This window comes from Helianthus annuus, chromosome 8 (genome assembly GCF_002127325.2).
Source record: "Helianthus annuus cultivar XRQ/B chromosome 8, HanXRQr2.0-SUNRISE, whole genome shotgun sequence".
Lineage (NCBI taxonomy): Eukaryota > Viridiplantae > Streptophyta > Magnoliopsida > Asterales > Asteraceae > Helianthus > Helianthus annuus.
This window is the reverse complement of record NC_035440.2, coordinates 83181470-83198157: the sequence shown is the minus strand read 5'-3', so window position 1 is coordinate 83198157 and position 16688 is coordinate 83181470. Positions and strand designations below refer to the sequence as shown.

At 37.0% G+C, this 16688-nt stretch overlaps 1 protein-coding gene across 3 annotated transcripts; it reads left to right on the top strand.

The window, feature by feature from the left end:
- The first annotated feature begins 6575 nt into the window (after positions 1–6575).
- On the top strand, positions 6576–10824 carry LOC110873217 (shaggy-related protein kinase delta). Of its 3 annotated transcripts, none has more exons than XM_022122153.2 (4): positions 6576–9288; positions 9435–9524; positions 10132–10202; positions 10303–10824. In XM_022122153.2, the coding sequence occupies exons 1-4, from the start codon at positions 9178–9180 to the stop codon at positions 10304–10306; spliced, it is 276 nt and encodes a 91-aa protein (XP_021977845.1). In that variant the 5' UTR covers positions 6576–9177; the 3' UTR covers positions 10307–10824. The 3 variants fall into 3 exon arrangements, 1 of the variants encoding a protein (XP_021977845.1); XR_002554978.2 differs by having other exon boundaries at positions 6587–9288; positions 9799–10202; positions 10303–10803; XR_002554979.2 differs by having other exon boundaries at positions 6587–9288; positions 9922–10202; positions 10303–10775.
- Positions 10825–16688: the final 5864 nt, after the last annotated feature.

Genomic DNA, 16688 nt, shown 5'->3' with positions numbered 1-16688 from the left:
GTGAATCTTGAGACTATTTTGTGCTATGTGAACGTTTAATTCTTGTGTGTAGTTCCGCCTTAACAATAGTAGCGCTATAGGAGTAATGCACCTCCCCGTTAGTCTTTGGGGTATTGTTAGGAGGAGACATATCAACCTCCCGTGAAACTTTGGGTTAGGTACTTAAACGCATTGGGAAACTTGGGCTATCACTTGGACTACATAAACTAGCACGTTGAAACTATTTTATTATGTTCATGTTGGATATGAGTTTTATTCTATTATGCTATGTAAACAAACTTGTATACTCGCTCTTTGCTTTTGCATTGAAACTCTATTTTAATACATGTTGCAGGTTGATTATTGAAGTATGGACGATTCATGAAACAAGTTTAGGGTGGACTAGATACACGCCTAGAATATTCTATCTTTTGTTTGTTATGTTACTTGTTGAAACAATGTTGTTATTTCCTTTTGAATCATGTATGACTTTTAGTTTTGAAATGAAATTTGAATTTAAATTAATTATTGTCACATAGTGTTATGACGTTTTGAGCAATCTACACACTTCGTCTCATCCCGATGTTTCCGCCATCGGTTGGGGTGTGACACCTAACCTACCTTAAATAAATTCCGTAAAACAGCTCAAAATCTGACGTGAAACTGAAATATGCTGAAAGTTAATGTAGATGCTTTGAGTGTAATTGTGGGTTACTACAAGGTGTTAGTTGTCGTTTAAAACCTAAATGAGTGCCAATGAACGTATTGCATGTTATGAGATGAACACATGCACATACCCACACGACCGATTAATTAAATGTCAACGTGATTGCATGGTTATGTGTTAGTATACGTGAAGGAATACGTGGGCACAAACTAACTGAAACGGTAACCATATTAGGATGAGGTTGACCACTTTTGCTACTTTCACATATTTCCTAGCCGAGCAAACTAAGGTGAGTTCACAACTCTTTACTAAAAGCATGCATTCCTGGTTTGGGACAACACAGTTACGGTAGCCCTGGGTGGGGCTACGCGCACGTCCCTAGTTGGGACCACATACATACTATCCACTAGAGGTCAAATAATACACATAAACTAAACACAAACTCTATCTGGAAGTCCCCACACATTTTACCGATTAATATGTCAGGTTGGCAGGCGGGGTATTAGTTGATAGCTTTATTAGGTTTAACAAACTTCACACCTTGCTGGGAGCCAGGCGTGAACTATTGACCTTTTCAATTCATCAATATGGATAGACATTGATGAGGGCACAAAAACTATAACTTCAACATTCGATACACACCGTTTAGTTACCTTGATGAAGGTTAGCTACTCAAGTCATACTTATAACAATTTGCTTGTGAACTTATGCACACGCTTTTCGCTTAACTAAAATATGTGAATTCGCCAACTTTATGTTAACACATTATTGTATGCTTTGCAGGTCGTTAGGTACAACATGGACGAAGGCTTGCAATGGTTGGAGCGTCGTGGGTTATTAAATTTACATTTTAGTATTGCTATGAAATTATGGTTTTGAGTTGTGTCTGGATTTTAATCTTGCTTCCATTGTTAACTTAAACTATGTTTTGGACTTTTATACTTTGATCACTAATTGTGTTGATTGTGATGATTTTATAATCTTAATAATTTGGTTCAACATGATTAGTGGATGGATCCTGGTCAATCGCACACATCGCGGTAAAACTCCGCATGTGGAATTTGAGCGTGTGACATAGGATCTTTGTCATTGGTTTATATTTGTAACTAAACAAGAAGTGGTTTGATTTCTCCTAGTTGTGATTGGTTCTGTTTTTTTGTTTACCTCTGCCTTGCTCATGTTTCTTTGGTTGTGATTTTTGTGGCTGCATCAGGAATCCAAGAAAATAATTCTTTTTATTTTTTTAATTATTTTCTTTTTGGTGTTGTTTCTAAACTCAAGAAAAGAAAGGACAAAGATGTGATTTTTTATTAAACAAGTTAGAATGAGTTTGGGTTTGTCTGCAATTTTAAATTGAAGATGAGCCTGAATTTCATGGGAACGTGTAATGATCTAAGAAAGCTAGTGGTTGCTTAAGATCGGAGGCGAGAAAATGGTGGTGCGAGTTCTTATGATTAAAGGACAAGTCGTGGAAAAGGACTAGTCAGGTACAAGGTCGCAAGAATGTTCGAGCTAGGAAGGAGCCGAAAAACACAGCTAGAGATGGAGAGAACTACCAAAAGAATCAAGGCAAAGAAGACGTGTTTAGAATTGAAGGCCTACCTATTTCGACTCGAACATTAGGGGGTGATTGTTGGACGTAAATCCCGTACTCGGGCCAATGAGGCGGGTTGGGCTGACCTCGAACTAATGGGGCGGTTAACATGGGCCGACTAATTTGAGCTTATGGTTTAGTAGGGTTAATTGGTTAAGTTAATTAGAGATAAATCAAATAAGTTATATTTAATTTATGAGTAAACTGCCATTTTGGTCCCTGTGGTTTGGCTATTTTTGCCATTTTAGTCCAAATCTGAAACTTTTTACATCTGGGTCCCTGTGGTTTCACTTTTATTGGCACTTTAGTCCAAAATCCAAAAAACCCATATTTTGACTGTTCAATGCTGATTAATTTGTCCTTTTGTGCAGGGGTATAATCGTCCATGTTAATTTATTATAACATTTAACTCATTAAGCATTAATTTATATATATATATATATATATATATATATATATATATATATATATATATATATATATATATATATATATATATATATATATATATATAAACCCCTCTCTCTCTCTTCCCTCAACACCCCTCTGCACACACTCTCTCTCAAAACACCCTCTGTCTCTCTCTCTCTACCACCACCGTCACCTCCTCCCCCTTCTATTTTACCCTTTTTCCCATTCCGCACTCCCAAACATGTGAAGTGGTCTTCTCACCCAACTCCCCCCACAACCAACAATGGTGAAAGCAGCATCCTCGAAGAAGCAAAAACCAGCCAAAAAACCAGAAACCACCACCACCAAGAAAAAAAATCACAAAAACAACCAAAAGGAAACCACCAATCTCAAACCCACCCGCAAATCAAACATCTTCCGATTCAGACTCCGACGACAACAACCCCTCACCAGACCAAATCCAAAAACTCATCGGCCCGGACAACACTCAATTCGCCTCCTCCACCATCTTCCAACAACCACCGTTGCCTCCTCCGATAACCCCCTCCTCGCTCAAATCGCCACCATCCTTGGCCCGGACAACACTCAATTCGAAACCCTAATCTCTCACCTTATGTTCACCGGATAACATCCACCACCACACTCAACCCCTACACCACCGCTGCCCTACCAAACCACCACCGCCGCACCACTACTGAACCACACTTACACCCACAGAACCACCACCATCTCCAACCCCCTACACCACCGCTGCCCTACCAAACCACTTCCTTCACCCGAAACGTCACCACAACGAGCCAAAGAAAATAGATTGATCTTCACAGATCTTAAAGAAAAGAGAAGGAGATGACGGGTTGAAATGCTTACCGGACTGACTTGGGTTTCAGCCGCCGGAGTCGTCGCCGGACGGCGATTGCCGTCGTCATCTCTCTCTCCTCCTCTGATTTCGTTACCGTGCCGCCGCTACCGGTCTGATTTGGGTGTAGGTGTGTGGTTATCGGAGAAGGAGGGGTGTGGGTGTGTATGGAGAGGTGGTTGTGGGTTCCCGTCGGCACAAGAACGGTCGGAGCTGATATTGAGAGTGAGAGATCAAGGGGGTCTGTGGGTGTTTAAGCTCCATCAACCACAACCATCAAGAGCACCCAAATGTTTTGAAAGAGAAAGATGAATTATATATAATTAGTTTAGTTTATTAATTATTGAAATATTATAATAAATTAAGATGGACGAAAATACCCCTGCACAAAAGGACAAAATAATCAGCATTGAACAGACAAAATATGGGTTTTTTGGATTTTGGACTAAAATGGAAATAAAAGTGAAACCACAAGGACCCAGATGTAAAAAGTTTGAGATTTGGACTTAAATGGCAAAAATGGCCAAACCACAGGGACCAAAATGGCAGTTTACTCTTAATTTATAATAAATAGGTTAGATAAACATGTGGGTTTATTCTATTATTCTTTCATTAGGAAGGTGAGTCTTACTCAGATTATAACCAAGTCATGTTCTATATAACCCGATCAACGTTGTGATTATGGTTAAGAGAAAAGTACAATTTTGGGTTTTTTTTCTTATTATTAAGATTAAGAGTTCTTCAATTTAAATTATTTTCTTCTACTTTTTTATTTGGTTTGATTTTTCGATTGGGACTTGAATATTCAGGGTTCTAACTATTAGTCAAATAGTATTAAATTTCTTATCACTTTTTGTAATCCACTTAAAAAGGATAAAACAAAGTGTCTTATGATTTTGTTCTAGTATAACGTATGGGTTTGTTGGTAATTTTAGTGTTATCTACGAATTTTTGGTGATATTGAATTAACTTGTCGATCAAGTTGAATCTAATTAAAAATAAACGAGTTAGGAGATGCGGGAGTGCAGACTCAATATAATTTAATAAGATCGGGTATCACTTTTGTGTTAGTTTTGTATATAATCTGTTGGGCCTCTTATCATAATCGATTTGGGCCCGGTTTAAAAGCTTGAAGTATGTCTTACTAATTTGGGCCAAGCTTATTATCTAATTTGAGCTCAGTAGATTAACTAATTGCCTACGTTTTCTTCAAATTGAGTATTTTTAATAGTTGGGCCAAGACCAAATCACACATGTAATGCAATGTGTCTGACTATTTAAATTTAATTTAAAATACCTACAAAACCGACTGGAATAAATAAAAAAATAGAAATTCTTTTCTTTTGGGCGACGCATTACACACGGTCTTTTTTTTCTTTTTTTTTTTTTTTTGTCAAAACAGAACATACCAAGAGTACCGTACAACATCTTCAAACAAATCAATAAATTCGGTCTTCAAGAGTACCGTACAACATCTTCAAACAGGAGAATCCAAGTCCTTTTTCAGTTTTATTTTCGGTGCCAATTTTCATCTTTAATCGGATCTGCAAATCGTGTAAGTTCTACAGTGTTATGTATAATTTAATTTATTAGCTTGGATATTACTAGAAAGATATTCATCTCTTGTTATTTATACTATAAAATACATTTTTATAGTCTCGTGACATGATTAACAAAACTAATAACGCATCTAATTGAAACAAGATTTTAATTGTTTTGATATTGTGAAAAACTATTTACATGGATGATTTACTAATAATATAATCACTTTGTTATTTGAAATAGCTTTAAGCAAAAATGACATTATAAGTTGTGTACTCTCGTTATAAAAAATTTCACTTGATTATAAGAATTTAAATTGGGGGTGAGCACAAGTAAAAATGTTAATAGTTTCTCTCATGATATAACATGAAGAGAAATCAATTTATTAGTTTAATTTTTGCCTATTAATTACACTAAAATTTATTTTTTAAAGGAGGACGTCCGTCCATCCACCCATACACTTGGATCCGCCCCTATAAATATAGAGTACTATATTCGATCATTTACGTATCCTACTTTGATTTGTATTATGTAAATATTAGTCAAATTGAATCACACGTGATCACAAATTAAAAGTTTCTAGACTATGAAAATATTATTGAGACATGATATATGATATAGACCACCATGAATCAATAATATAACATGAATAAACCATTATTTTCATTGGATATGCAATTGCACGTGGTTTTCACTCCTAATATAGTTTCAATGTTAAGGTTGGGTGTCTCAAACACTTGAGGACTTTTATCACTTTACGTAAGTGCTGCGTAAGCGACACATAAGCAGGGATGTTATCGTTAACTTGCACAGTGTGGAATAATGCTTCTTATAAAATTCTTTTTAACTATATTAAAAAATAAATATATAAACTCAAATCTGATTGATTCAAATAGTGGGCCCATCCCCTTTCCTCTTCACGCCCGCTATGGCTTTGGCGGAGACCATGGATAGCAACCCTCTTGGCGAAGGCAGGTTGGTGTAGGACGTCATGGGGCGTCAAAAAGCGTAAGGTGGCAGGGGACGTAAAATCATACCACCCAGCCTAAATCAGTGGTATCTCAGTTTTTATTTTCCATCACCTGATGAAGGTGTGGTTTTTGCTGCTTACGTTAGTTTTACTAGCACATCATTTTTATTGTTTAAATGTAAATAGTTTTATTTTTAATTTTTATGTTTTAATAATTTTTCGCACATCATTTTTATTTTTTAAATGTAAATAGTTTTTTTTTATTTTTTATGTTTTAATAACTTGTAATTGAAAAATAAAATGTAACTAAAATAAACGATTTTCATTAATAATAAAAACATTACATAATAATAATTAAAAAAAACATGCTTGCTAATTAAAAAATACAGTAATAAATAATACAATTAGTACACATTTTTCTTTTAAGGGAGTCTTAATGTTAGTACACATTTTTCGAAATAGGGGCATACAACAAAATGAATTTTCGTCAAGATTTAGTGTTTTTTTTAATATATTGTAAGGTTAGATGTTTTTTTATGAATGTGGTACGTATTATCATGTTAAAGTTGTTTTAAACCACCAGGCACCAGCATATCTTAATACAAGATGAATGTAAGTGTTATGCATAACAACTTAATTAACAGCCAAATTTGAAAAGCATCTAAATATGATAATTGAGAAACCGAATGAACAGTGTCGCAAAGTGATGTCACCGCCCACGTTTTTAGAAGCCACGTGTATGGCTTCTTCAACCACACTTGCCACACATCAATAAAACCACCGCTCTACTCCATTGTTATAAAAACCCAACACACGTGAAAAAGAGGGGTTTGCTAGCCAAAGATCAGAGAAGAGATGGGAGGCAGAAACGGAGTAGGCTCTCCGGCGTCGACTTAGGGGATCCACCGCACATCGCTCTTCGGCGTCGATGGTTCTCTGTCGGTGACGGTGGCAGAGGGTGTCGGCGACCGGACGACATTTTTTCCAGAACTCCATCGGGGTTTGAAACCCTAACCTCCACTCCATCGCCGTTGTCGTGCGGGTTTCCTCTTTCTTCACCCACATGTGAGTCGTTTGGCCGCCTGCCCTCCTGCCTCAGGCGAAGATTCGTTACTTTGTTTTTGAAATCTATATGAAGAGTGCTAAGTTATCTTGGTTAGTAAAAAGGTATAATGAAGATTTCATTTTATTTGGCCTTTTTTGTATAGTACTACAGTTGGATGATTACTTATAACCATCATCAACGAATAAGAGGCTCACTTTTGATGGGATTTTGAAAGTCCTAATTGGTGCATACACAGAGTATGGAATGAGTTTGATAATTAGAAATTTACCACTTGATGGCACCAAACTTGACGGTACATTAGTCTCCCATGATGTTGTCCTTTGGTCGCTTGGAAACATGAAGATATGACAGGAGAAAATTTGCACTTGAAAGGAATGCCATTATCCAAGAAGAGGTAGACAAATTGCTCAAGGCAAGTTTGAGTGGAGTTACCTTAAACTCAGAAATTCGGAAACTGTGATGATGCAAATTGTATTTTCTCGGTTCATTGTTTTGGCGAGGCAATCGTGTTGGTTGCAGTCGCAATGACCTTGCATTTTGAGTCTTCAGATTATTACATGCGAAACTGCAAGCATGAAAAGTTCAATTCTCTAAAACTGAATGCATTACAAGTTATAAAAGGGTTATTACTCAACTTTTTTGTAGTTTTAGCTGCTGTAATGTAGGCCTATTTAACTATGTTTGGCTGTATTTTTGTAGTTGTTTTGCTACTTTAATGCAACCAAAAGTTGTTTGGCTGCATTGTAGTTGTTTTACGGCTGTAATGCGGCCCTATCTAAAGAAGGTTGGTCGCATTTTTCAGTTGTTGTATTGCAGCCTGTTTAGAGTCCGTATTAGTGCATATTAGTTGGTTAATGCGCATAGAGTTTTCTTGAACACGAGGCTATGATGAGTGGATAGATTTAATTGGAATTTTTTTTTGAAGCTCAAACTTTGGCGTGGCAAAATTACAGGATGGTAGGTTCTCACTTGCAACCTAATTTGCAGCCATGATAGTTTGATCCTTTCAACTCTGAGCCTCATAATGTCACAAGTTATTAATTATTATTAATATTATTATTAATATCTATTAATAGGAGTTAATATCTATTAATAGGAGAACTGAAATGAATAGTGTTCTTATCCTGGCCATCCATGTGTATTAATCTTGGTTGTCCACTTAGATCGATGTCATCTCCCTTTTTACCAGGTGGTGCTCATTTCTCACCTCCGCCGCGTACATCCTTTCGTGCATGTTCTCCTTTGCTTCTCTGGCTTATCGATGCTTTTTGGGCGTCGATGAACCTCCTTAGTTTGTCACCGGCTTCGTCGTCGGGTTAGAGGTGGTTTTAAGGGTTCTCTGCCCAAACCTGATGCCCTTAAACACTGGGTGGCAATGGTGTGGTGGTGGCCTTCGGTTTGGTTCTTCACCGGCAAGCTACCACCGGTTTTGTCGCAAGGTTAGCTATTTGCCAAAATCAAGAACCCTAAGTGGTGATGGTGTGGTGGTAGCCGTTGGGTTGGACCTTACTCCGAGGCGTTGTTGGTTGCATCTACTCCGGTGACATGTAGTAATACTATACTATCTCTTACTGATTGTTTTTGTTGTTTAGTGTTTCTGGTATGTATGTTTCATATGAGGCTGTGATGAGTTAGTATCTGATTGTTAAATTGATGATGCACTCGCCTTTGCGTGGCGGGGATAAAGCATGGCAGTTCCTTATTTGCAACCTTCTCTGTCGCCATGGTGGTATCATTGCCTACTAGAGTCTGAGTATGAGGAAAGCACCAGCACCCTTTAATCCTAGGTAGTCAAGGCTCAAGGTGCAAAGGGTGAGCTTTTCGCCTAAGCGCAAGGTACTTAAAAAGTGAGGGCCCGAGACAAGCAAGTGGTACGTGTATTCCAGGCCATTTTTAGCGGGTTTAGGGTGGTTTTGATCGATTACAGGACATTTTTAGCTCGCTCAGACCAATTTAGGCTGTTTCTGACCAGTTTTTCTCCAGTTCAACCAGATTATCAGACCAGTTCACTGAGCACCTAGGCCCCTCGCCGCACGCCATTAGTGCCTTTACCTACTGTGCTTTAAACTGCTCTTGACCGAGTTTATGTTGTATGATTGTTGTACATGTTTTAGGAACACCTACGCGAAAAGAGATAAAAAGTATGAACCCAAATTATACTGAATTCAGGTTCCCACGAATAAAGCCTCATCCATGGCACAAGGTAAGCTTCTTTTATGATGCACTGCTGTAAGTTCTAAGTTAGCATCTTTAAACCAAAAAATTAAAACATTAAAAATTAAAAATACTAAATTTAGAATTAAGAGGGGCAGTGGTGAAGTAATGATTTTTTTTAACTTTGAACTGCAGGTAGAAGCTTGTGTGCATCCGTTCTTTGATGAACTAAGAGATCCCACTACGGTCACCCGCTTCCTCCGTTCTTCAATTTTAAACTCCAAGGTAAGTTGATTAGCTAACCGGTAGAAATAGATTAGTGCCAAAAAGGGTCATCTTTGTTATTGGTGAAAACGGTTCAGGTTGGGTTGACTCACTAACACGTTTTTATACGGTTCTATACAATTAAAAAACTAGATTATTAGTTTATTACAACAATCTAAATCCATGGAACATGGCTGTTCATGATATGGTTTGGATGACATTTATAGGCCAAAAATAAAACAAACCAAAATGTACATTCTTTCTTCAAATTAACATTACCATTATGCCCTTGCAGTACCGGTTCATCCAGCCCACTTTGATCATGTTGTCAGAGGTGTCAAATATTTCTTTCTTGAAATTTGAAAGATGCCCTTTTAACGATTCTATTGTTTGATGTTCAATAACAAAATTGGACCAGCTTGGTAGTGGGCTGAGTATCGAGATGGAGCAGGCTGATTTAAGTAGAGGTAGAGGTGTAAATAACGGTTTTGTATCGAAGAACAGATTCCTTGACTAGACTGTTATCACACATGAACCGGTTTCGCCCCAACCAGTTTGGGCTCAACCCCGACTCGGCGGTGTGGTATAAGATTGTGTTTTTATGTGTCAAAATGGTGGGGCCTAACAGGTTTTGAACCTGACCAAACATTCCATCTTTTTTGCTTTGGGCATTCTACAAGTAGAGCCATCATTCTTAAGGTATGTTGAAAGATTTCTTTTTTTTTTTGGAACACCAGATATGATATCTTGATAGATACATGCATGTTTGTATAACGTGTTTTAATGAACCAACATACAGGTAGATATTGCTGACTGCACATTAGTATTTATGACGTACTCCACTACTGACCTCATAATCTGCTAACATGTATTGCATTACAACTATTGCGGATGACACAGCCTCTTTTAATGTTCTGAATGACCCACCATAACCCAACAACATGAGCGGTAACCCCAATAACTAGAATGGCCCTCCACCGCCGCAAAACACTATAGCAATACTGTTATACCAGCAACATTGGCAGTGTGGACAAATAATGGAGGCAAGAATCTGAAATGGAACTGATTTGATATGTATCTTGTACTAAAAATTACTCTGTCCAATTCAATACAGTTTGTGTGTGTATGTACATCGTATAAAGTCCAATTCACACGTATTAGAGAGTCGAATACATCATATATGGAACACGGCAAAAAACATATCGTAAATCGCGCAACGCGCGACGATGAATAACACTAGTTAAACTAAATATTGAAAGTATTTAGTGTTTACATATCATATAAACTTATATATATAGGGTAAGGTTCATGCGAGAACCATCCTTATTGCGAGAACCAATTTTAAACACAAAATAAAATCTAAAAAAATAAAAAAAAAACACTCAAATTTTTTTTTATTTTTTTTAATATTTTTAACAAAAATCGCTATATTTAGTTACAAAAAAAAAAAAAAAAAACCTTTTTTTTAGTGACATCTATCCATGCACATGTGCATATGTATCATTACTTCAAGAAATTCCGTAATACGTTATCAGTAATAGACAATTGCACTTTAATTTACAATACCATCTGTAATACACTACTTTTTACATTACCAATATTCAAAATGCACATGTGCATCATTAGGTATAACCTTGATATAACATGTTTTGGTACAAAAAGTTTGTGATTTTGAATGGAGAAGTAGGCTCATATACATGTTTTTTGGTTAGTTATATCTAGTGGTTGATGGTTTGGCTATAGTTGTTACTTTATGATGTAATATGATGATTGGATGGTATAAATAGTGTTGATATACATGTAATAAAGTGAAAATGTTGGTAATAGTATTGTATTATGGATGTAGGAGGTAATGATATTGTATTATGGATAGTAGGAGGTAATGGTAGTGTATTATGGATGGTATGATATATGAAAGGGAAAGTGTATTCAAAGTAGTGTACCAAAACACCTTATTTCATGTTGATACATATAGATGCACATGTGCATTTCTAATATTGGTAATGTAGAAAGTAGTGTATTACATATGGTAGTGTAAATGAAAGTGGAATTGTCTCATAGTTGTAATGAGTTACAAAATTTGTCAAAGAAATGATACATATGCACATGTGCATGTTTGTGTATTATGGATGGAATGATAGATGAAAGAGAAAGTGTATTCAAAGTAGTGTACCAAAACACCTTATTTCATGCTGATACATATAGATGCACATGTGCATTTCTAATATTGTTAACGTAAAAAGTAGTGTATCACACGTGGTAGTGTAAATGAAAGTGCAATTGACTAATATTTGTAATGAATTACGGAATTTGTCAAAGAAATGATACATATGCACATGTACATGGAAAACTGTTACTCGAATTTTTTTTTTTGAAAATTTTTTATTTTTTTATTAACAAAATATAGTGATTTTTCCAAAAAAAATAGTAAAAAAAAAATTAGGTGTTTTTTAGATTTTTTTAGGAATTACTGTTTGTGTTCACACTGGTTCTCGCGGTTCTCGCAATAAAGGATGGTTCCTAACGGATCCTTCTCATATATATATATATATATATATATATATATATATATATATATATATATATATATATATATAGTACATTACGACCTAACGTACATCACGTACGACAGGTAATTACGCACGTTCATTTTAAAATCACGCACGTTATAACTCAAAAATCCAAAATCACGCATGTTGAAACACAATAATCACGCATATTGAAAACATTAATCACACATGTTATAGAACAAATCACGCACGTTGTTGTACGTGAAGTACGTTAAGCCGTAATGTACGATATACTTTTTCTATATATATATATATATATATATAATGTAAGTATCTATAGAAAACCCACTTCAATTTAGAAAACCCGGGAAACTCAAAGCTCCCGATGTTTTTTTTTCTTGAAAAAATTTACACATGTTATATACATGTTTTTAAGGGTTTTGAGCCAAAAAAAAATTCAAAAAAGCGCCGAGTAGATATTTAAAAAAAAAATAAACAAGTTTTGGTGTAACACATGTTACAAATATGTCAGATGAATGTAACATGTGTTACACCAAAACTTGTTTATTTTTTTAAAAAATATCTACTCGGCGCTTTTTTGATTTTTTTTTTTGACCAAAACCCTTAAAAACATGTATATAACATGTGTAAATTTTTTCAAGAAAAAAAAACATCGGGAGCTTTGAGTTTCTCGGGTTTTCTAAATTAAAATGGGTTTTCTATACACCCTTCCCCTATATAATGTAAGTATATATATATATATATATATATATATATATATATATATATATATATGTTAGAGCTTATGAGATCGTTGGTACTTGTGCTGGATTAGTTTGATAGTAGTTTGTATGTATTTTGAATGTTTAGGGGGTTATTTTGTAATTGTCTAGAAGTTGTGATCCTGACTTGGTGTAGTTAAGATTCCAGCAAATTTATAAATTTGCTGGCAAGTCAGGAGTCTACTATAAATACCCCAAGCATTGTAACTTATTCAAGCTTTTGGCTCTTGGTTGAATCAAGTGTTGTTTACATTCATATTGTGTGCTTAAATCTGATATCCAAGGTTGTTCATTGCTTTATCTTATTATTTGGATTCAATACAAACACTAGTAGTATTCATCAATCCATTAGCTTCATCTTCATTCTTGATCTTTCTTGACTTTTCATAGTTCAAACACTTAATCAATAGGTGTTTTGGACTAAAACAACCAACCACTGTGATCCGGATACGTTTTGGGATCTACAATTTGGTATCAGAGCCTTTGTGCTCTTGGTTGTTGTGTTCTTGTTGAGATTTTTCATTGTTTTGAAGGTTTTTCAAAGTTTCAAGGTTTTTCAAATTTTTGGGCTTAAAATGGATTGATTTGGTGTGTTTAATCGATAGGTTGTTGTTAATACTTGATTAGGGAGTTATTTTAGTCATTTTGGTGCATCGAAACATGGTTTTTGGGCTGTTTTTGAGTGATTAGAGGGTTTTAGTTCGTGTTAAACCCGCTGGTCAGCGTATTTAACTTGAAGACAGCGAAGAATTTTTGAACACAGCGAACTTATTTGTTGAAGATAGCGAACTCAACGTTGAATATAGAGAATTAATTCTAATCGTTGAGTGTTATATCGCATAATCATCATTTTCGCCGATCATTGTTCGAGCGAAATTGCTGATCATCAGCGAAATAGTGCCACTTGTCCCTTAAGCGAAATTATCGAAGGCGACTTCGAGAACCGTGTTAGCGAACCTCAGTGTTCTTATCACGGTCACCGGTGAAATTAACCTAACCCCTGTTTGTGTTTGATTTGTCAGCGTAGATAAGTTGATCGCTCGTGCAGGATTCATAACTTACCAGCGAAGGATAGCGAACCAGTCAGCGAAGATCATCGATCAATATCGCTCATTGGCGAATTTAAGCTCCTGTCAGCAAAATTAAGTCTGTTTAGCTCACGTGTGTCAAAAACAAGGAAAAATGTCGCTAAATCAACTAAGTCCAATTGCTCAAGCGGAACTTGAAACTGGAACCACCACTCGCCCGCCAAAGTTGAAAGGGGCGGAAGACTTTAGCACTTGGAAAACTCGCATTCAATCGTTCTTCGAGTACACGGATTACAATCTGTGGCTCTCTGTTACCGCTGGACCTCACATTCCAACGGTAGTTAGAGGAGATGCAGTTGTTGCTAACAACGATGCTACTACCTTCACTGACGAAGACAAGGCTCTCATTCAACGTGATCGTCGTGCACACGCTGCTCTAACCATGGCTTTATCAACAAACGATTGCAACATGTTTGAAGAACACCGAACTGCAAATGCACTCTGGAATGCATTGATCGAGTACTATGAGGGAAATGAAGAACTGATCGAAAGCAAGAGAGATATGGTGCAGAAGCAATACGACATGTTTTGCGGAGTCCGTGGAGAAAGTTTGTCTGATCACATTAGTCGCTTCCTAAACATGATGACCAAAATGAAGAAGGCAGGAAATCCTGTTACCAATCGCGCTGCAATAAAGAAGCTGCTTGATTCGCTCCCCAAGGAATGGAGCCTGCAATGTATGATGATCAAGAAGGATTTCCTCAACAATCCTAATCCTGTCACTCTGTCAGATCTGATCAACACCCTAAGAGCCTTTGAAATGGATGTTAACAAGAGAGAGATGAACACTACTGGATATCAACCTAAGGCAACTCAACCTTCAGCTGGATTGAAGAATGTGGCATTCCTCGCTTCAGGGGGCATCACTCCACAAGCTTCTGACTTAATTTACGCAAACGCTTCCGCAAGCGCATCTAAAGCTCCACAACTTGTTGAGAAGACTATCACTGTTGATACTCAAGCGTTGAAAGTATCCACTGAAAATGTGGCACTCTTCAACACATTTCTGAGCAGCTACGAAGCCCTAATGTCTGGGGAACTGAAGAAGGAGATGTTTACTGCTGAAGACATGTATCAGGTTGATCCAGATGATATGGAAGAAATGGATTTGAAATGGCAAATGGCCATGATCACTCTGAGGTTAAAGAAATTTCAAGACAAGACAGGCAAGCGATTGGGTCTTGGAAAAGCTGGCTTTGACAAATCTAAGCTGAGGTGCTACAACTGCAAGAATCTAGGACACTTCAAGCGCGACTGTCCGTTGTTGAAAGAAGGAAACAGTGAAACTACTCCTGCTGTTAAACAAATCACTGTTGAAGAGAACAAAAACAATGCATCTCCCAGCACGCCAAAGGCTTTAGTTGTCAAAAGTACGCCTCTTATAGAAACTTCAAAGTCTTTCAAATGGATGTCAAAAGTGCGTTTCTGTACGGGAAGGTCAAGGAGGAAGTTTACGTATGTCAGCCTCCAGGGTTCGAAGATCCTCACTTTCCAGGTCGCTACTTCAAATTGGATAAAGCACTCTATGGTCTTCATCAAGCTCCACGCGCATGGTACGAGACTTTGTCCACATACTTGCTGGAATGTGGATACACCAGAGGAACGATTGACATGACTCTCTTCACCAAGAAGATAGGGGAAGATGTTATGCTGGTTCAAATCTACGTGGATGATATTATCTTCGGGTCAACCAATGAGGCTCTATGCAGAGAATTCGAAACGATCATGAAAGCAAAGTTCAAGATGAGCATGATGGGAGAGCTGAATTTCTTCTTGGGATTAGAAGTGAAGCAAAAGGAGGACGGAATTCTTATTCATCAGGCTAAATACATTCGGGACATTCTCTCGAAGTACAACATGAATGACTGTAAAGTTGCAAGCACGCCATTCGCCTCGCAAACAGAACTCACTCTAGATCCTCAGGGAAAGTCAGTGAACAAATCCTTCTATCGCTCAATGATCGGTTCTTTGATGTACTTGACAGCCAGCAGACCTGACATCATGTGGGCAGTTTGTCTTTGTGCTCGTTTCCAAACAAATCCCAAGGAATCCCATGAAATTGCAGTAAAGCGCATCTTCCGCTATCTCAAAGGAACTCCAAAACTAGGGCTTTGGTATCCTAAAGATAGTAATTTTGATTTAATTGCATATTCTGACAGTGATCATGCAGGTTGCAAAGTAGATCGCAGGTCCGTATCAGGAGGATGTCAATTTCTGGGAAACCGGTTGATTTCATGGCAAAGCAAGAAGCAAACAACAGTATCCACGTCAACCGCTCAAGCGGAATACACTGCGGCATACAGTTGCTGTTCACAAGTTCTTTGGATACAAAATCAGTTGCTGGATTACGGAATCAACATCATGAAGACTCCGATATTCATCGACAATGAAGCGTGTCTGGGAATTGTGAAGAATCCCGTGCACCACTCAAGAACCAAGCACATCGAAATTCGCATTCACGCAATTCGAGATGCTTATGAAAAGGGATACATTCAAGTGGTGCCGGTGGATACAACACAGCAACGGGCCGACATCTTCACGAAAGCGTTTGACAAAACTCGTTTTAACCAGTTGGTAACCTGGTTAGAAATGGTTAATTTCCTTGACTGGAAATGAATCTTGTGTTGATAAAAAAAAAAAAAATTAAAAGTAATATAATAAAGTTTTTGCTTGTTGAAAATAAAACTAGTATTGAAAGACGTCGCCCACCAAAAAGATTTTCTGGTTAAAATTTTATTTTCGGGCAAATGGACTCACGAAAATAAAAATTTTAGGGGGGATATTCAGAAAATCCTTAAACAGATG

Bases quoted from the DNA above. Each gene is read 5' to 3' on its own strand.
- LOC110873217 (XM_022122153.2), top strand. From the start codon at position 9,178: ATGATTGTTGTACATGTTTTAGGAACACCTACGCGAAAAGAGATAAAA. The intron at 9,289-9,434 runs GTAAGCTTCTTT...TTTGAACTGCAG, and splicing joins AGCCTCATCCATGGCACAAG to GTAGAAGCTTGTGTGCATCC. The intron at 9,525-10,131 runs GTAAGTTGATTA...GGGGCCTAACAG, and splicing joins CTTCAATTTTAAACTCCAAG to GTTTTGAACCTGACCAAACA.